Raw genomic sequence first — 22,187 nt, 5'->3', positions numbered from 1 at the left:
AATCTGTCATTAGCACTGTGTGCTTTTCACAATCACAATACCAGTAATCTTGCATCCGGAGTCAATAAACAAGTAGTTGAGGGACTTTGGGGGTTTACAGCTCCAGTTGCCAAAATCCCAGGAAAAAAAATAGTGTAGGCTATGAGAGGAGAAGATGCACACTGAACCTAAATTTGCTATGTAACTAACTGTTCCAGTGTAATCAGTCTATGAGCTCAGATTTTTGTCAACAAATTTCACATGTAAAGTAGTTTGTATGAATGGAGAAGTACCTATTATATGAGAGGATTGACTTTGCCATACCCCAATTCTATACTTGCTTGACTTCCACTGCCTATGTTGATAGCAATTTAGTCATGAGGTCAGTTGATGGGTTCTGTTTTCTTTGCGTTTTGTGGATAGTGGTTAGAAGCATGGATTTTGGTCAAACTGAAGTCCAATTCCTGGCTTGACCATTTACTTTTTGATCTGCAGTTTTCTCATTATCATGGAATTGGGATAATAATAATGGTACTGACCGCATGTGGCTGCACTGAGGATTAACAAGTGAGTGGAACATCGCTACCTATTATCTACCAAATAGTATTATTGCTCTGAATATAGTTTCTTGAACTCATCCTGGAAACTATGACTACAGATAAAATGAATTTTTATAAGCTTTGAAAGTATATTTCATACAAAGAGACATTACTCAGGCTTTAAAAAGAAGGAAATCCTTTCATGTGAAGGGCATGGGTGAATGTGGAGGACATTATGCTAAGTGAAGTTAGCCAGTTACAGAAGGGCAAATACTGCATTATTGTACTTATATGCGGTGGCTAAAATAGTTAAACACATAGGAGCAGAGAATGAAGAAGTGAAAATGGGGATCTGCTCTTCTATGGCTATAGTTTCAGTAATGTAAGATGAATAAGTTCTGGAGATGTTCTGTATAACATAGTGCCTGTAGTTACCAATACTGTGTTGTACACTTCAAAATTTGTTAATAGTGTAGATATCATGTTGTGTTTTCTACCATAATAAAAGTATATATGGCTTTAAGGGAAAATTATGATATATAAATATTGTGTTTTCCGGTTTCATCTGGTTTCAAAGGGGAACTTTGAATCATGAGTAATCCAAAACTAGTTACTTACCTAATTCACAGTTCTTTCCTTCAAATCCAGCTTGACACCAACATTCGTAGGCGTTAATGTCATCCTTGCACATGCCACCATTTAAACATGGATTGGACTCACACTGGTCTCCATCTTTGAGATAGGTTAAGATGTTAAATTAGCAGATAAATTGTTTACAATGCCTGATCCTCCCTGCACAGACTCATGGGAAGGGGGGCCCAATTTTAGGGTCAGGGAAGAACTGCTGACCTGGAAGCCAGGTGCTTATGGGATGTCCCTGTCTTTCTCTGTTTCTAAAAGCAACCCAGACAAAGGTGCTTATGCTAACACTTTCTTAGGAGTTTGCCTCGAGGAAGACATATACATAGGTACAAAATGGGAAAAGCAACAGGGAGAAGAATGGTTGAGTATAAAACTGTACTGGAGCAGCACAGGGTGAGAAGAATTTTCAATCCTTTCTTATAGAATGGTGGCAGAGTTAATTCCAAATCAAATAACATAACTTCAACAATTATTATCTGTATGCCACACAAGGCCTGTTCTATCACAGGTCTTGCAGTGCAAGCTGAGTCAGATAAGATATGGTACTTCCACTCCTAGGCGTGAAGCAAATGCATCTTCTTTCTTGTGTTGTGTATATTTAACTTTTAAGTATAATATTTAGTAGTGGTTCAAAACAATAGAAAAGATGTCAGAAGCATATACTACTGTTTAAAGATATTCTATCTACGAGTTAGGTCCCAAATGGTCTAAGTGAGAAACAACTTTCAATACAAAGAATTAAAAAAAGAAAAATTCTGAAAATGTCCTTTTTTATGTATAGATTGACTATGCATCCTTACTACCTTTCCTAAAGTTTCTACCTTTATAGAGTTCTTGAAAGCCTTTGAAGGCACCGGTCATAAGAAAACAGAAAGAAGAAATAGACAAGAGGGAAAGGAAGGGTCAAGATGAGAAGGGAACACTTAAGTCTGCTTTCTTAGAGCTCTGCCTCCATCCATACTTCTACGGAAGCTTCAGGAGAAAGGGATGAACGTAGGACCATAAGGTAGACTGGTATGCACGGTGAGCTCAAATAAATAGCCCTGAAGAAAAAAATGGGAGCTAAATAAGCAAGACAACATAGAGAAGCAAAACAGTGGGGAGCTGAAGATGACATAGGAATGAAAGAATGAGAAAAAGGGGGCAAATAATTTCTGATCATCAGTCACACTTTAGAGCAAAGCTCCCTGTCACCTAGCATGGAGATCCTGCTTTAGGGAGAGCAGTAGCATGCCTGTCATGTTCTCTGTCAGTAGCATGTATCCAGGTCCCATTGATTAAGGACTAATATCCCTTTCTCAGAAATAGTCCCTCTCTGGAAAATCTGCTTGCTGTAAAAATTAGGCCTTGTCCTCTCTGCCCCTTGATCCAATGTGCTTTTGCACAAATACTTCAATTTGTTCTAATTCCATGAAAACAAAATATGTTATCTCTGGCTTATTATTATTGATGTTCGGAACTGGTCTAAAAAACGAGCAACATTTGCACTTTATATTATAGACTAACGGATCTGAATTATTTAGGATGTTTCACTGAAAGAGTCTGGGCTTGCAGCCAGCTACACAGCAACTCATTTGCTGGGACATATCTTTAAAATGAGTGTCATTTTATCCTGCATTTAGTTCTCCTTTGGGTGCTTGTCTGTGTGTACTTTGGGCTGAGGCAAAGCCACAGACAGTAGGGGTCAAAGACAACAAGGGACAAGACCTTGCCAAGTGAGAGGTTCCTGTTTAAGGCCTCTACGTTGGTGTTTAATAAATAACTGCATTTAAATTTGAAGGCTGGTAGGGCTAATAGTGAAGGGGTTCGGCATAATAGAGCGTGGATTCTTTTCTTGGCTCCATGACTCCACAGCTGGGTGACCTATGGCAAGTCTTTTAATCTCCCTAAGCCTCAGTTTTCTCCTCTATGAAATGAGGTTAATAACACTTTGCTCCTAGGGTTGGTGTGAGGATTAAATGTGACAGGCACTCTGTAAACTGTAAAGTACTTGACAGATGCTGCTTAATGTGATTGCACGATATTCTTTCTTCACCTTGGCTCTTTATATGGTGAGCTGATGGTACACAACAGGGCAGCAGTGAGGGGGCTGTGTCCCTGATGTATGGGGTAGCCCACATAGTGAGAACTAGCATAGGCTATTTGGGGAATTAGGAATCTTAGTAGCAAGGGAAAAGAGGCATGGTGTTATTATTTTTTTTCTTTTTCTGTTCTTGTTTGTGTTTTATTTTTCAATAGACAAAGCAGTAGTGACAGAATCATGTCCTTAATGTTTCTGAGATGTCTTTACCTGAGATACAGTAACCACTGCCTGTGATCTAGAAGGCAGGAACCCAACTTCAAAATATAAGTCTTAAGAGGCCCTGGCATATGCTGCTAGGGGGTGGGAGGTCAGGTCAGGGGACGGACAATGAAGGGATTATAGGAGTTTAAGTACAGCCAGGAATATTTTGGGGGGAAATTTAGGAATTGTTGGGCCTTAAAAATATGTCACAAAATGAGAAATTTTATTTTTCATTTATTTTTTAAAGATTTTATTTATTTATTTTTAGAGAGAGGGGAAGGTAGGGAGAAAGAGAGGGAAAGAAACATCAGTGTGTGATTGCCCCTCTCACTCCCCCAACTGGGCATCCGGCCCACAACCCAGGCATGTGCCCTGACTGGGAATCAAACTGGTAACCCTTTGGTTCACAGGCCACCGCTCAATCCACTGAGCCACACCAGCCAGGGCAAGAAATTTTAAATATAGTTGAAACAGAGAATGAGAAGCCTTGTTTGGACTAACCATAGGGGAATACCTCAGTAGAGAATTGGCCTGGTAGTGTTAATTATCAAGAACAAGTAAAGGAAGATAAAGCACATGTAATGAAGGGAATGTCTTCTTCCACCATGACTTAAGAACAAAAATGGAAGAATTATGAGTTACAAAGGCAGGAACAAGCCCAACAGTGTCTCCAGAACAGAAACGGGAAAATAGAACTGGATCTCAAATTGAAGGAACTCAGTAAATTTGCTGCCTGTGTAAGTGAACCTGCGAAATTTACACTGCCACAAAATCCTGCTGCTATATTTTAGATTGATTTTAAAACTTAGTTGTCTTGTTTTCCTTTCATCTTTGTATTGTTGGTTAGGTTCCGCTTATAGGTGAGATCATATGGTGAAATAAGACCAGCAACACTGAAAGGAAAAGAAATCAACAGAGACAAGAGGGAAGGGGGCGGGCGGGGAAAAGGAAGGGAAGGGGAAAGTCAAGGAACATATAGCAAGGACCCTTGGACAAAACCAAAGGGGAAGAGCTGAGGGAGGGAAGGGGGGAGGGGGCAAGGGAAAGTGGTGGGGGGTAGGCAGAGACAAATGTATTTGAAAAAATAAATTAAAATAAAATTAAATAAAAAAGAGAAAAAAAAACTTAGTTGTCATTAAAGTTTTCCTCGTTTTGGTAAATTCATTTAACAAATATTTATGTAGTGCTTCTTTACCAGATATTGTTCAAGTTACTATGAATACATCAATAAACAAAAAATTGAATACCCCTACCAACGTGAAGGTTGCCATGTAGTGAGGTGGGAAAAATGAATGATAGTATAAGTAAGAACATTATATGGTATCTCAGATGGTGAAAAGTGCTATGTATGAAAAATAATAGAGCAGGATACAGTGTCTAGAGTGAAGGGGTTATGGGGCACAGGTTGACATATTAATATATGATCAAGGTCGGCTTCATTGATGTGGTGACTTTGGGCATAGACCCAAAGGCGGTGAGGTGGTGAGCCTAGGGAAACCTAACAGAAGAGCATTCCATATTAAAGGAGCAGCCAGGTCCAAGGCTCTAAAGTAGAAGCATCCCTAGAGTGCACAAGGAGCACCAGGGAGGCCAGGATGGCTGTGGTCCAGTGTGTGAGGTGGGGAGCAGTAGGAGATAAAATGGGAGGGGCAATGGGAAGGAAAGGGCAGAGTAACTGTGGAGGGCCCTACAGACCATCATAAGGAGAAGACTGGTTAAACAATAAACATTTAAGTCAATCAACATTCTCTGATTTTTTCCACTGGGGACTGCAAACCCTCATTCAGTCCCCAGATGCAATCATCTCTGTTTCTTCTTTCCAGCTTCCTGGGGTGGAACGATGTTCTCTTTGAAGCCCTAGGGAGGAGTCAGCTTATCTGCTAACTGATGTCTCTTATGCTGGCATAAACCTGTAGTATATCACCTTTCAATCTTGGGTAAAAGAGTGGAACTTATTTATCTGAGTCCTTTTGACAGAGTTTAATAGATTGTATATTTACACAGAGAAAAATACATAATTCTGAAATGTTTCATATGCAAGCTAGAAGATAAAACGAAATGCTTACCAACATATTGCTTCCAAAATTCAGTCTATAAAGAGAAGGAGAAGAGGTTAATGATGGCGTTTAAAATGTTTTGGATTTGATTCCTTCTCTTTTATACCATTTATAATATGCATATATGTATAGATATTTTAAAATTACAAAGAGAAGTTTCTCTCTTTTTTTTAAAAGGGTTACTATTGTTCGTTCTGTATCTGAAGGATGTTAGGTGGAAATACTCACAGTTTTTTCAGTGTTTTCAAAAACTTCTCGTGCTTCTTCAAAATCACATTTTTCTTCCATACATTCTCTCTCCAGGTTCCCTCGAACAAATTCTTCCAATCTACCTGAATTATATCTCTTTGGCCGATTCAGAATTTTGGTGGCATTTTCACGATCAAGAAAAACTGAAATTTAAAAGAACTATTATTTAGCTTTAGGAAAAAGAAAACATGAAAATTAAATACAACTCTTAGGAAAAGTTTTTAATCCAAGTAATCCTAAAGCAAATTTATCTTTGGGGCATAGAGCCAAAATTTATGATGTTCTCATGGTACTGTATACACATGGAGACTGAGGAATTGAAATTCAATTTTACTCTTAGTCAAGAGAGCTCCAGTAATAAAAGGTCAGATTTTCAATTGTATTTGAATTTACTTTGCATTAAAAAGAAAGTTCTTAAATAAGCAGTTAACTTCATACTTTGTCATCATTTGAAAATAGATCCTAATTGCAGATCCTTGCAAGGTGGTCCCCGCCTGCCCCACCCATGCTCCACTCTGTTTTCAGGATGCAGTTGCCCAAATTACTTTGTAACAAATTTCTCTTGGAAGAACAGAAGCCTAATTCTGGTCCCTAACCCCAGACTCTTACACTAGGTTTAAAAGAAAACCCACTGCTTTCATTGTTTTTTTCTTCATACTCACACCACCTTCAGTTGGCATGTGTTGTAGGAATTCCAATGATGTAACTCTTTCCCTGGGATTCAGGATATAGTTTATCTTAGCTCTGATTGCCCAGCCTGTGGGGGCACTTCTGAGATCCAGAAGACTAAGATCTCTAACCAGTTTTCCCCATCCCTCCCTGTCTCCCCACTCTCAAATCTTCATTTCATTTCTCTTATTATCTTATAGATAATAAGATATTATCTTATAGATAATAGATACAGATCTATTATCTCTATCTCTATCTATCTATCTATCTATCTATCTATCATCTATCATCTATCTATCTATCTATCTATCTATCTATCTATCTATCTATAATAACAGGAACTTACTCAGGAACTACTTACTCAGGAACTCCAGAAAGTTGCCTGGAGTTTTTTCTGTTCTTCAAGAGACTATCTGTTACTGTCTCATAGGACCAGGTGCTTCTAAGATGAACTTTCCAGGGCATTTTGGGACTGCTTTCTCATTAACTCCAAAAAAAGTATAAAAAAAGAGCAAACTAAAGTATATTCCTCTGTTTTAATTGCAGCTCTTCACTTTAGGGACCGTTCCAGTCCTTTGACAATCTTTCTTTTCTCTTGTTCTCTTGGGCTTCACCTGCCAACTTTCTCAATTCCCTTGACCCCTTCTTCAGGGCTGCAATATCCTGCAGCCCCAAGCCCTAGATCAGTGCAGCTGTATGCGCGCGCCTTCCCTTCTGAGGCACCTGAGCACCTTGTGAGACAATTCCTGTGCTGCAGGTGGATGCCATCGCATATTGATGCCTCCCAGCCTCCACCAGGCCCTTGTCCCTGCTGGCAATTCTTTTGCTTGCTCCTGGGCACAACTACAATATCATGTATGTCTGAATCCATTTACAGTGTGGTCTAGTGGAGAAACAGAGTTGTGGAGTCAGATCAGACACTTTTGGATTTCAATCCACCACCTGTTGGCTGTGAGATCTTAGGCAAGTCACATAATCTTTGAAGCTTAACCTGGTTCAATGTAAAATGGGTGTATCAGTAGGATAAAAAGAATATGTACCTCACGGTGTTGTTGACAGGATCAGTGAGAGAATAGTATGTGTAGGCTAGTATATGAGGGGGACCCAAAACACCTGGAATTTATTTATAAAAAATTGTGTATTTATTTTTACATATTTAAACCTCAGTTACCTTCAAAGGACGGTTCAAAACACCTATCAAGACATTTTTTTCCCACTGCTCTAAACAGTTTTTGAACTCAGTGATTTTTGATGCTTTTTAGTGCTTCTGCAGTTTTTTTGTTTCACCTCTTCCACATCAGCAAATTGTTTCTCTTTCAGGACTTTTTTCATCCAGGAAACAACAAAAACAAAAAAGTTGCTGGGGGCGAGACTGGATGAACAGGGAGGGTGGGGCACTGGGGTCATGCCGTTTTTTGGTCAAAAACTGCTGAACACTCAGCGTGGTGTGGGCAGGTGCGCTCATAAATCACTCATCATGAAATGGGCAAATGCTTTCAAAGAGTCTTCAAAAAAAATTCACTAAGCTGAATGCAACTTCTCACAACACCACCAGCTGGTACACTGATACAGATGGGTTCCTAGGGCACTCACCTAGTGGGGGAAGCCTGCACTACAAGGGACCTGCCCTTCAGAAGGTAATTCTGGGTTTTTTTCCCCCCTCCCATACGTTAGTTCTCTCTCTTCTTCCCTACTTACCCCCTTCCTTCCTTCCTGGAAAATAGAACTGGATCTCAAATTGAACGGACTCTGAATTTGCTGTACAGGTTAGTTTCTGTTCATGTAGATGGTCTTAAGTCAACCTGTAAAACTTACGCTGTCTTAAAATTTCCTCAACTCCCTTTAGCTCTTTAATGCTCTTTTCTGTAGCTCTTTCCCTTCTTTACTGTTATCAATATAATGAAATGACTTGTGCGAATCAGCCATGGCCTCCGAAAGGATAGTTTTGAGTTTATGTATTTCCTGACTGCTTGGAAACAGTTATAATTGTTAATCTCTCCCTTTTCAGGACACTCTTTCCATGAAATCACTCTACTCTGGTTCTCCTCTTTGCTCTAACTCTTGTTATTCATCTGCCACATGAAATCAGTTAATTCACCTTCTCTGCCTGCCCGTTAAATGTTCAGAGTTCTCCCAAGCTCCAGCTTCGGCCTTTTCCCTTTTCATTCCATCCATCCTTGCCAAGGCCAAGACTCGCGTGAGGTAAACAAGGACTTTAGGGCACAAGATTGCAGGAGGCCCTCTCTTTTAATGTGTACAAGTACAATGATGCCCTACTTGCCTTGCCTGTCTCACCCTGGTACAGCCCTGGCTCTTTCAACACAATTTTCTGAACACTCACTTCTGCCAGGCACTATACTAAGTGCCACAGCACCCATGATCACTTCCTGGATCGCCATTCATATAGTTGTAATTACTGTTATTTGATAGCGAGTTCCAAATATTCATCTCTGGTCAGATACATCTTCTGAATTCCAGATCCCTAACTGTACCTTGCAATCTGATGGAGCGCTGATGTTTATTTATGCTTCTGATGTGCTGTGCACTGTGCTCAGTTATTTGCAAATATTATTTCATTCCATAATCGCAACAGTCTCATGAGATAGGTCTTGTCATCTCATTTTTGGAACTGAGAAAAACAGAGATTCTGAGAGGTTAAGTAATTTGCTCCAGGTAACATACGAATGTGTCAGAGCCAGGATTTTGACTCTGGAAGATGCACAGTTCAAGCTCTTAGGCCCTAGGCTATGTCCAGTAATCACATAAAATGCCGAAGACATACTCTGTACACTTTCTGTAAACCTGTTCCCCTCCCATACCCAGATGGTTAAGTCATAGGATTTCTACTTCCTTGAACGTTACTTCCTTGAATGTCATTTGAATTCTGTTCCCTCCTTTGTCTATACAGCTAATGTCCACGTCCAGGCCCTCCTGCCTTCCCAGGTTGGTTACAGTAGCCTCAAGACTGGTCTTCTCTAGTCTTGCCAGCCCTTTCTCAGACATTTGACTAGAATGTTGCCAGGCTGAGCATCCAAAATCAGCTGTCAGTGGTATTTCTTTGTACTTCTGATGACCCCACATTGCTTTGTATTGTCCAAACTGCTTAGTTTAGGGCTTTTGTTATTTGACGACCTGACCCTGCCTTGCTATCCTGCCTCACTTGTCATATTCAACATTCAAAACATACTGAGTTATCGAAAGCCTTCACATTCTTTGTGGATCTGGATGTGTGTACAAGAGTGATCCTTTGTGCTTAGAATGCCCTGAATCAGACATTCAAGAGTGAATCTACTGATTTATAAGGCCCAGCTCAAAATATTCTCTGTTAGGTGTTTCCCCAATTAATGTATTTCTTTTTCTATGCTCCTTTAGCACCTGGTACACATTTTAGCATGTTATATTGAAATCTCTCTCCTGACCTCATGATGCCTTAGGCCAAGGAGGGGAGTCTGGTTTGTCCCCACATCACCGGTACCTTGCCACAGTACCTGGAACCATAGTAGTCACTTGGTTTTGTAAAGTTTCTGAAGTGTATGGGTTGATGCTCTCTCACATTCATGTCATTCATTCATTCTGAATGAAAGACAGTTTTGGTCCATGCCCTTTACAAAGCTGAATTGGTTTCACAGAATAGTTTTGATTTCAAAATCCAAATTGATGCAGTAAAACCGAAGGGCAGCAGCCATGAAAATGCAACAGCTCAGTAGATCATTCATCAAAACTGCTTTTAGAAGTCAGTGACAATTTAATGGCAGCAGAGCGTGCTGCATCAATACCGTCCATCCTCAGGGAAAGCCCCCTGCGTCTCTCCTCAAGGGCCCTTTATCTGTGACTGCAGTCACTCCAGAATCACATTGCCTTTCTCCTCAGTATTGTTTGAGGATCATATATCTTACTTTTTTTTCAGGTTTATCTATTTGAGTTATTGTTTCCCAAGCTCTGAAATCCCAGTTCCACTTTTTTCTTCCCATTTGTCTTTTTTTTTTCCAACATCTGAGTTCTTCAAGAGGTCAGCAGCCCTCTTAAAATCTCCATCATCTCACCACTTATCCTGAAGGAAGGGCTTGGGTCCTTTGTCCTGCTTATCTTACACCGAGGAGACATGTGTAAAGGCTAAGCTTTATGTTCTGCTTTGCGAGTTTTCCAGCTAAATTTCTTTATTCCTGGACTCTACCCACTTGGCCAGTTTGATTTAACCTTTGCATTCTTGTATCATTATTTCTGCATTTCAGTCTGACATCATGTCTGGAGTGGGAACCACAGGGCCAGTCTGCTTTCTGGAGACCCTTAGGGTTGGCACCCCTGATCCTGGCACTGTCAGCTACTAGATTTGATTATAGTAGGCTGACAAGTAAGTGTGATAAATGCTTCCTGTGAGAACATGCTGTTTGTCTAAATGAGGTAATTTCTTTCCTGTGTGCTTTCCTTTGGGGACAGTGTATAAAGTCACTGAAGCTGTGACAAAAACAAGTGGCACACGTTGCATTAACCAATTTCTACCCTTTATGTCAATTCTTTGACTGGCTTTGCTCTTCTAAGAGCTTGAGTATTGAGTTTCCCCACGTATTAACTTTGAGATGTTTAGAATCAGACATATAATAATCTCTTCCTAATCTATGAAAAATGTTAGTGATAAATAACAACTTACTAATGAAAAGTTTTGTCTGTTGTAACTTAAACTTTAAATTGAAGGTATATAATTTTATATATTTTTAAAATTATAGGCATGCCTTACTATTTAGTTATAAAATTTCAAAACATCATATAGCTTAAAATAAAAATTTTTGTGCAGATAAAAGCATTCTTTGTGGCTTTAATGTTTCCCATTTTGATTTCAAAGTGGTGAGTAAAAATAACCAAAATGACAGTTAATTTTTTCTCCATTTTCTGCTATTTCCTTGTTAAAGTATTTTTCCATTTTTAATTTTTTTTTAACCAAGGAGATGACCATTTAGGAATTACATTGTCAAATCCTAAGTCCATCAGTGTCCATTAAAAATGTACCATAAGCATTGTAAATCTATTTAGTTTTAAAAATTAAGGCGACACAGCTACCAGAGAACCAGTATTTGCTAACACACAGGCTGACTACCAGAATCTTAAATATTGCTGTGGAATCCTGTAATCATTATTTAGTGAAGAAGACAGCACCAGACATTTTTATATCTAAAAGACAAGCATACTCAATGTATCTTTTAAAAGGAAACAAACCTGCACATTCAGCACTGAGGAGATATCCTAAAAGGCAGATGGTGATGAGGCCTGGTGATTCTGCCATGATCATGTTCAGGCACTGCATAACCTTTGCTAGAAGATTGTGCAAGCAGCAAGGTTCACCAATTGTTCCAAAGTACAAGCTGAGCTGTATTTACTTTTGGGAAACAATGTCCATCTCCCACAGTGGGTCTTTGGGCTATTTGCAAATGGCTTCTTGGGTTAAGTGAAGAGAATAGGCAGCAGGCACCATTACACTTCATTCTCATTCCATGGACTTTTGCGTCTGTGGCTGATTTGATGCTGAAGCAGGAAGTGACACATCATTAAAATAAGGGGAGGTATAATGGCTGAGGTTGCTCTGGCAGCAAAATTCATCAGTGGAATCCATCTTATGCTTGTTAGGGAACACCATTGTCATATAAAGATAAAGAGATGGGATGTTCAAAGGCATTTTGTCATCATCCTTAAAACGTTCTCAATGCTTACATACCTCGAGTCACCTGGTGGATCTTTTGTGTTCCTTCTCACAATGAGGAGTTGATAAAAACTTGTTGTACCATGTACCCATATGGTGAATCCTTTGGACCCTGTCTAAGAACATATGTACTTGTGTGTGAATGTATGTGTATGCAAATATACTTACATATTAAATATATAAAATAAATGACTATTATATAGTGATTAATATATTATGCTACTTCACATATAAAAAAGCTCCTAACATTATACCAACATTTACCTACTGTTCTTTGTGCTGTTGTTGCGATACATTTTATTTCCCCATGTTACAGACCCTATGTTATATTATTACTTCTGCTTTAAGTAGTAAATAATTTTTCAAAGAAGTTTAAAAATGAGAAAAAATAGTTTATATTTAGCCATGTATTTGCCATTATGATATTTTTCATTTCTTTGTATAGATCCAAGTTTCAATCTCTTAAATTTTTTTTATCACTCTGAAGAATGTTCTTTAATATTTTTGATAGCATAGAGCTTATGATGGATTTTCTCAGCTTTTGCTTATTTGAAAATGTCTCCATTTTACCTTCCTTTTAATATTTATTTATTTTTAGAGACAGGGGAGGGAGCAAGAAAGAGGAGGAGAGAAACACTGATGTGTGAGAGAAACATGGACTGGTTGCCTCTTGTGTGCCCCTACCTGGGGACCTGGCCCATAAGACAGTCATGTGCCCTCACTGGGAATTGAACCAGCAACCCTTCAGTTCACAGACTGACGCTTAGTCCATTGAACCACACCGGCCAGGACTACCTTCATTTTTAAGAAGTAATTTGGTGCCCTAGCCAGGTGGCTCAGTTGGTCAGAGCATCATCCCATACACCGAAAGGTCATGGGTTTGATTCCTGGGCAGGGCACATGCTTGGGTTGTGGTTTTGATCCCCAATGAGGGCACATATGGGAGTCAACTGATCTATGTTTCTCTCTCACATTTATGTTTCTCTTTCTCTCTCTCTTCTCTCTCTAAAATCACTAAATATACCCTTGGGTGAAAATTAAAAAAATTTAAAAATACATTACAATTAAATAAAAATAATAAATAAAATTAAAATAAATAAATAAGTAAAAATAAAAAAAGATATATCCTTAGACAAGGATTATAAAACAAGTAAATAAAAATAAAAACAAACAATAAATAAAACATATCCTCAAGTGAGAATTAAAAGAAAGGTCACATCCACATAGAAACCTGTACAAGAATGTTCACAGCACATTACTTGCAATAGAAAAAACTGGCAACCTTTTGGCGTGTGGGATGATGCTCCAACCAACTGAGCCATCCAACCAGGCTACTGATGTAACTTAAATTTCTCTGGGATGAACGCTCGGGAATACAATTTCTGGATTATATGGTAGTTAAATGTTTAGTTTTTATATTTTTTAAAGAGTTTATTTATTTTTAGAGAGGGGAAAGAAGGGAGGGAGGGAGAGAGGGAGAGGACCATCAATGTGTGGTTGCCTCTTGCACACCCCCCCACTGGGGACCTGGCCCACAACCCAGACCTGTGCCTTGACTGGGATTTGAACTGACGACCCTTTGGTTTGCAGGTCAGCACTCAATCCACTGAACCACACCAACCAGGGCTTGATGTTTAGTTTTTAAATAAAGTATCAAACTATTTTCTGAAATGGCTGTGCTACTTTATATTCCTTAGCAATGGATGAGGAATTCAGTTTCTCATCCATTGAAAGCATTTGGCATTGTCACTATTTTTTATTTTAGACATTCTGATAAGTGTGCAACAATAATTCATTGTGTTTTTTTTTAAAAGACTTCATTTATTTATTTATTTATTTATTTTAAATTTTCTTTTATTTTTTCAAATACATTTGTCTCTGCCTCCCCCCCACCACTTATTTTTAGAGAGAGGGGAAGGGAGGGACAAAGAGGGGGAGGGAAACATTAATGTGTGGTTGCCTCTCACGCACCCCCCAATGGGGACCTGGCCCACAACCCAGGCATGTGCCCTGACTGGGAATCAAACCTACAACCCTTTTGTTCACAGGCCAGCGCTCAATCCACTGAGCCACACCAGCCAGGGCTAATTCATTGTGTTTTAATTTGCATTTCCCTATTGGCTAATAATGCTGAACACCTTATAATTTACTTATTAACCATCTGCATATCCTATTCAGTGAAATGTCTGTTCATGTCTTTTGCCTAGTTCCCAATTATACTGATTTTTTTATATTGTTGGATTTTTAGAGTTCTTTACATATTACAGATTTGAGTCCTTTTCCAGATATATGGTTTGCAAATATTGTCTCCAAGACTGTTGCTTGCCTTTTCATCTTCTTAAATGGGTCTTTTACAGAGGCAAAATGTTTAATTTTGATGTAGTCCAATTTAACATTTTTTTAAATGGGTCACACCTTTACTGTCACATTTAGAACCCTTCCACTAATATTAATCCTGAAGCTTTTTCCCATTAAAACAATTTTATCGTATTAAAATTTAGATTTATGCCTGTGTTCCATTTTAATTTTTATATAAGGTATGAGGTTTAGTTTGAACTTCATTTTTGTTGCCTCTAAATGTCTGATTCCTCCAGCACCACTTTACAAAAAGACTGTCCTTTGTTGAATTACTTGTACAATTTCACTTAGCATACTAATCTCCAGGTCCATCCATGCTGAAGGACTCCCTCATTTCTTTGCTGTAGCACAGAGTTTGGAATGGTTCTATAATCTCTGAAATTGTAGTTTATCTAGTCCTAATTGTTATTGAAGATCTCTCAGGCATTAAAATGCGATTTTTGTGATGTATTCACATTTAATTAATTATTACAACTGGACTATTTACTTGCTGTGATTTATTATGTTCTACCAAGCTGTAGAAGGTGTGTGATTATTTTTAAATATCTTTTTCTTAAACTTGATTGTAATCTACATGAAGGTAGGAACATTGTCTGCTGTATTTATTTTGGGTTGTCTGACAGAGGTCATTGTGAATAAATGAATGAATGAATGAATGATGCAAGGAAATGATGTCTATAAATTGCTGGTCACATTGTAGGCACTTGATAAAATAATGGTATTTTCTTTCCTCTTTGATTCCTGTCAACTGTATATCACAGTAGGGTGGAAGCTAATATTTGTACCTATTAGTAATTTTGCCTGCTTTTGAATAAAGAAAGCAAGACAAAACATCAGGGAAGACTACAGAGCTGGAATGTTGAGGTACAATTGGCTGACCTACTTATACAGGTTTGCTGGAGCTCAGTCTTGTGACTGACAGCATAAGAATTTGACTTTTTTCCATTTTATGGTTTTGAGATTTAGATTGCACCAGAGGATGATTTGTGAAGTAAAACCTCTCATAGTTCAGCTGCAGAAACATGTTAAGTTGTACTTAATCTCTTTATGAATTCTAACTGGAGGGTGTCATGATAATCACTTGGCATTCTTTCTGCATAAGAATCTGTAAATGAGTAAAGGAGCTCAGGGGAAATGAGGTACAATTGTACAGCATATTGTGACTACATGGATAAAAAGGAGCAGAGAGGACACCATTCTATCCAAGTTACATAATAAGGTTTTTGATGCATAAGAAAATAATGCTATATAAGTAGCTGGCTTTCAATATGTATCTCTGATTCTTATAAAGGTAGTTGTGGCCCTGCTGCATTCTAGAATCAAGAGCCATATTGGTAGGATGTAGGCAATTATAAGTCAGTCAGACATTCTGGTTATCAATTGTTATGACACAAATTGAGGGTAAAGGATTTATACTTGATCATTTTTCAAAAAGGATGTTCTCAGAAAAATTCATTGAATTGTCTGAAATTCTTAAATTATTATCCTCAAAGCTGTGACATTTTTAGAAGAGAAGCATCATATTGCCTCCAAAGATAATACATCATAGCAGATGAAACATAAAAGGAATTTTTGAGTGATTCAACACAACAACGTTCTTTTGATTTTTAAAGCATTTCATTTTCTTTGGGAGCCAAAAGTTTCTACATTTTAACAATTCCATTCGCTTTCCCATCTTTGGACTCAAGTAGAAGCAGGTTCCTTCTAGTTTTGCAAGTATTCAATATCTTGGCTTATATGTGGGAAGCATTTCAAAATTGAAAGAGCCCACTCCCATTCATTTTCATATTTGGATCTCACAGTAACCCTTTGGCATAGGCAGGAATAAGAGTTATTGTCTTATAGGTATGGAAACCAAGACTCTTAGAAACTGGCCAATGTTCTTGCCTTTATCTCATTCTGCTGTACCACAAGCTGAGTGTATCTTCGAACCAGCTTATTTTTCATTCAACCATCTTAATGCCCCCCCTTTTACTTTTACTAGACACAAATGAATAAGTAAAATTTTGAATTCTTACTGGATCAAAAGACCTATTTTTCTCAAATATTTAATTAGATTTACATATAGTAAGTAACTTACTTTGATTTCGGCTTTCATATGAGAAATTCTCTCATGGTATACAATATGTCCGGGAATAAAAATATCAAATGGTTAAAAAAAAAATGCAGGCTGACATAAAATGCCTGATTTTAGTTTTTTTTGAAAGATAGCTTTTCTACTCACATGGCAGAAATGAGTGGTAAGAAACGCAAGGCTTTACAGTAGAAAAGACAGACATGATTATTAATTTGTTAATAAACCACATTTTGTTCCTGTAGCATCTATCATTTTCCTTCTACTGAGTCTAGTATGTTTCTCTATTGATGATGAACTATCAGATAAAAAATAATCAGACTTGGTAATTCTGTTTATAGCTATAACTGATTATAGCCATTATATGTAGCACAATGAAAAAAAAAATTAGCCTGGGGTTGGATGAATCTGCCTTTTTTGTATGGCTTACTGGATTGTCAATAATACTTCATCATAACTTTGCAAGTTATTTTTATAAAACATTAGGTCTGCAAAATTGGCCTTGGCTTTGGTGGGGCCTCAGGGGCAGGGAGCATCTCTGCTTAGTCACCCCATCTCCATTTCTGTCTCTATTGCTTCCTTGCTCACTGATAAAGGTTCTGTCTGTCTCTCTCTCTCTCCTCCTTCCCTCCCTCCCTCCCTTCCTGCCTCCCTTCTCTCTCTCCCTCCTCCTCTCTCTCTCCCTCCAACCCTCTTTCTTTTCCTTTCCATCTCTCCCCCCTCTCTTCTCTCTCTCTCCCTCTCTTCCTTTCCTCCCCCCTCCTTCTTTCTCTCTCTCTCCCCCATTTCCCCTCTCCCCCCTCTTTCTCCCCCCACCCTCCCTTCTAACCTCTCTTCTCTATCCCTCCTTTCCTCTCTATTTCCCTCCATCTCTCTCTCCACATAGATACACATACACACACTACACTTTCCCCCTACAAATAATTGGCTGGAGTTCACATTCTATTTAATATCGAGTTACCTGAATACTTTCATCTCATTTTTCTGAATCGACCAGTTGTCTTGGAATTTTAATGTATTCAAAGAATACTTAGCGAGGCCTCGTGCGTGCATGCGTGCATGCGTGCGTCAGCGTGCTCACGCAGAGGCCGTTGAGAAGGGAGGCAGAGACCGTTGCGAAGGGGTGGCGGCAGTCATGGCGGGTGATGGTGATGGCGACGGCAAGCCGACCCAACTTAACCACAAGCTGAATAACTTCGATGGTGGCGGTGGCGAGCCCTTCCTGATTGGGGTCAGTGGGGGCAGGGCCAGTGGCAAGTCCTCCTTTTGTGTAAAGATTGTGCAGCTTCTAGGGCAGAACAAATTGGACTACCGCAAGAAGCAGGTGGTCATCCTGAGCCAGGACAGCTTCTACCGCGTCCTCACTTCAGAGCAGAAGACTAAAGCCCTGAAAGGTCAGTTCAATTTCCATCACCCAGACGCCTTTGACAATGAACTCATCTTCAAAACGCTAAAAAAAATCGCCAAAGGGCAAATCGTGCAGATTCCCGTGTATGACGTTGACTCCCATACCCGGAAGGAGGAAACAGTCACTGTCTACCCCGCGAAAGTGGTCCTTTTCGAAGGCATTTTGGCCTTCTACTCTCAGGAAGTGCGAGACCTGTTCCAGATGAAGATCTTCCTAGACTCAGATGCAGACACCCGGCTCTCCCGCATAGTATTAAGAGATGTCAGCGAAAGAGGGCAAGACCTGGAAGAGATTTTATCCCAGTACGTTATGTTCATGAAACCTGCCTTTGAAGAATTCTGCTTGCCAACAAAGATATATGCAGACCTGATGATTCTTAGAGGTGTGGACAATCTAGTGGCCATCGACCTCATTGTGCAGCACATCTGCGACATCCTGAATGGAGGACTTTCCAAGCAGCAGACCAATGGCTATCTCAATGGCTACATGCTTACATGCAAAAACCAGGCCTCGGAGTCCAGCATCTGGCTGCATTGATCCTGTCTGCCTCCAGCCAGCCACTCCAGAAGACAGAAGGAAGCGAAAGGGGACTCTGGTTGTCTGTACACAGTTTCCTGTGACATTGCCTATTTAAGAAAACAACATGGAGATGAAATGCCCTTGATCTTGAAACAGAGGTTGACCCTGAGCCTACATGATGAACTGTGCCAACTGTTACTGGTGATTATGAAGCCAATGTGTAACCAGTTATATATATGAATACTTATGGAGCACCCACTACAAGCTATGTACTGTTCTAGGGCTTAGGGGTAAAGAAGAGAAGAAGACAACAATAAATCTCTGACCTTATAGAACATACATTCAAGTGTTAGCAGAGACAGAATTAAACAATAAATGAAATTGTACTCTATGTTGGTTATGTATTCTGTCATTATTATGGAGTAAAACAAGGAGTGTACCTGTGGTAAATGGGAGAGGGTGTCATTTGGAATTGGGTGGCAAGGGAAGGCCTCACTGAGAAGGCACACTTTCAGTGAAAAATTGACAGAGTTCAAGGAATGATGCATGCAGGCATCTGGGGAAGAGGACAGGCCAGGTGGAGGGAGAACATCAAGTGCAAAGTCCCTGACATGGACCTGTATGTAGTCACATCCGTGAAATATCAGGTGTTTGGGGCTGAGTAAGGGAGGCAGAGGATGGAGGAGACAAAGTCATAGGTCACCTGGAGGAGAAAATCATGGAGGGTCTTGTAGTCCAGCACAAGGACTGAAAGATGTTGGGAGCCAGTACAAGGGTTTGCACAGAGAAGCAATATGATCCGACATGTGTTAACTGGATCATTCTGCCTGCTGTGTTGAAAACAGACTTAAAGAAGCCGGGGAAGAAGCAGCAATCTAGGGTGGACCAGGGCAGTAAGAGTGATGGGATTCTAAATGTATTACCAACAGGAGTTTCTTACAGATGGGGTGTGGGTGTGAAAAGTGAGGATGACTTTAAGGATTTTGCTGGAACAACAGGAATGATGGGATTGTTAGGAATTTAGATGGACAAAATTGAAGAGCAGGTTTAGGAAGAAAGTCTGGGTTTTGGTTTTGGACATGTTAAATTTGAGATGCCTATTAAATATTCAAGTGGAGCTATTGAGGAGGCAGGTGGATATATACACCTGGGCTTCAAAGGATACATATACACCCCTCACGCATACACACACACCCACACAGGGTGGGGCAAAAGTAGTTTTATAGCTGTTCATATGGAAAATAATACAATAAATAATAATATAAGAATTAACTGTGTTTCACATAAAACTGTAAGCCTACTTTTGTCACACCACATATATGAGATATCAGCATATAGGCGAAAAAATGCAGGACATCTGTAATAATGTCAACAATAAGAAAACAACAGCGACAAAAAATGAAACAGATGAGCTCACCAAGGGAGTAAGTGTAGAGAAGGGGAGATGTGTGAACACTGAGCTATATGACCCTCTGACATTTAAAGGTCAAGGAGATGGGGAACAGTTAGCAAAGATGACTGAAACAGAGATGCCAGTGAGGTGATCTGAGACACCCCACATGTATGACTGACAGTAAATGCAGAACAAAATTTGTTTCCAGGAGTCCCATCATTCTGTTAGACCTTGCATTTTCCCTCAGTTGAGGGTGTAGGGCTTCAGAGTCAACTGTATGTAAGGGGACTCCTCACTCATTTAAAAATTTGGTGGGAGATAATTTCCTCATAATTTTGTTACGAGATGGCAAAGATGCTGGGCAGTGACAAATCTGTCAAAGCAAATATTGTAATAGAACTACTTTTTGTTCTAGTGAGTGCAATGTGTTATAATTAAGACAGTGTTGCACTCCATCATGATGACAAGTCAATTTAGTACTTTGCCAATTTCCTTTTTTTTTTTTTTTGGTTTTGGGGGGTAGGGTGTGATAGGATACAGAAGAGCCAAGAAAGACTAGCCAATTGAACATTTGACATTGTTTATTCTCACATTCAACATTAGGTCACACAAAAGAGGACCAAAAAGCTGTTTTTCACCTCTGCGACCATCCTTGCTATACAAAACTCTTCTGAAGCAGAAGGTCAAGGCCATGTGTATTGTGAATTGAAAGCTCAGCCCAACTTCTGGTTCTTTACTCTTTGACTTGTATCTTCCCTGAACTTGTCTGCCAGTATCTGTCATTTGTAAGAATCAATTTAGAAAATCAGTGAGCTGATACAAATTCTGAGCATACCTTCAAGTCCCAGGTGAGCTTTCCTAAAGCACAGTGGCACCGCAGCATCCTCACTGGTACCTAGGAATAGTACTAATTAATTTTCAGTGTCTTTCCCCATCTGAGAATTTTGGTCAGGAAGACTCATTTATGAAAGATGGCCTGGAGCACATTTAAGCACAGAGCCCTTTAATTGGTGTGAGTGAACAACAGTTGGGCTTTCCGAATTGAGTTCTGCCATGGTTAACCAGAGTGCACAGAGACAACACTAATTGCCTCTTAGATCCCAAAAGGAGAAGAGAGAAGGGCAAAAAGAAAACCAAGCAGGAAATCGTCTGACTTCATTACTCCACAGGCATTGTTTCTGTGGTTTGTTTTTACATGTGAACTCTACTTTGAAAAGAAAATATTTGAATTATTAACAGGCAGTGTAGCAGTGGGACTACATAATACTTTTTGTAATTTGATATAAAATTTCAAAAATCCCTTTCTTTGAGTCCATACCTTGAAGGGAAAAGGCTTAATGTTTGAACCTGTCAGGTTTTCTGAAACCTTCTTTTTCTTTTTGGGATAGGCTTATTGAATTTAGCCCCCTGTTGCTTTAAATACTAAAATATTCTCTTGGCTATGACACACACACACATGCACACACACAGAGATGGTTTTTGAGAGCTTTTCATTTCAAAAGAGAACTGTCAAATTAGTGAATAAAGAGTATAGAGTATGTGTTCAATTATAAGATATGTTTTATAAGGAATGAATCATGCTTTTAGGCAGGTAAGCTATATATAAACTCTTTCCATAAATATAATGTGTATGAGTCCAAGAGAAATTGGAAAGGGAGTCTGAAATACTGGTAATGCTGTCATACTTGCCTTCTGTGCTATGTCCTTAAGGCCACTGTTCATGAGTAGGAGACAAGCTGGGCACCCAGGGGCCTCTCTAGTCAAAGTCTGGACACTTGCACTGATCTGCTAAAAGATCCCAGGGAAAGCATTTCGATTTTCCCTAGTGAACTTTTCTTAATGTGCCGAAGTGAACATGATGAGGGTGCAAGAGCCAAGCGTTACCAAGTCCCAGGTCAGCACACCAGGGCTGACTCCATGCAGCCCTGCTGGAATCGCTGGCACTTTGCTAGCTGGTCAGTCACCACGTCCAAAATGCCCACCTTGCACCAATTTGTAACACTTGCCCTTTATCTAATCACTTCAGATTTTGACAACTGATTTGAAATACTGAAGTTTCAGTCAATAAAGCATCCTTTTAATTCAAACTGCTCATTGTATGATGAGGTTTTCAGTTCACGCATAGCTGCTGCTCACCCTAGCAGGAAATTAAGATGATGAATTTTGCACTTGTTTTTTCCTAGTGTCCTGTTATTGGAGTATTAACAGGTGCGAATGGAGGGTTGTTCTCCATCCTGTGTCTTGGCACAGGCATGTGCCTTGTTGACACCCTTGCTCAGAGCCTTCTCCCTGCCTGTGCCCGCAGGTTTTGACTCACTGCTTAA

The 22,187-nt window shown here is 39.5% G+C and overlaps 2 protein-coding genes across 2 annotated transcripts in view; one reads left to right on the top strand and one right to left on the bottom strand.

Annotated features, from left to right (window-relative positions):
- F9 (coagulation factor IX) overlaps positions 1 to 11,787 on the bottom strand; it is a 34,112-nt gene extending 22,325 nt beyond the window's left edge. The window contains exons 1-4 of the mRNA XM_054579563.1: positions 11,631 to 11,787; positions 5,730 to 5,893; positions 5,511 to 5,535; positions 1,137 to 1,250 (exon numbers count right to left, since the gene is read on the bottom strand). Coding sequence (XP_054435538.1) covers positions 1,137 to 1,250; positions 5,511 to 5,535; positions 5,730 to 5,893; positions 11,631 to 11,718 — 391 coding nt within the window. The 5' untranslated portion in view covers positions 11,719 to 11,787. The remainder of the gene's footprint in view (positions 1 to 1,136; positions 1,251 to 5,510; positions 5,536 to 5,729; positions 5,894 to 11,630) is intronic.
- A 5,807-nt stretch (positions 11,788 to 17,594) lies between these two features.
- Positions 17,595 to 18,488, top strand: LOC129075525 (uridine-cytidine kinase 2-like). The gene has a single exon (XM_054579598.1). It carries the CDS (start codon positions 17,595 to 17,597, stop codon positions 18,486 to 18,488), a length of 894 nt encoding a protein of 297 aa, XP_054435573.1.
- Positions 18,489 to 22,187: the final 3,699 nt, after the last annotated feature.

The sequence above is a fragment of the Pteronotus mesoamericanus genome, unplaced genomic scaffold (assembly GCF_021234165.1).
Source record: "Pteronotus mesoamericanus isolate MK-2021 breed Mesoamerican mustached bat unplaced genomic scaffold, CSHL_Meso_final contig_55, whole genome shotgun sequence".
NCBI lineage: Eukaryota > Metazoa > Chordata > Mammalia > Chiroptera > Mormoopidae > Pteronotus > Pteronotus mesoamericanus.
This window is presented reverse-complemented; position numbering and strand designations above follow the sequence as displayed.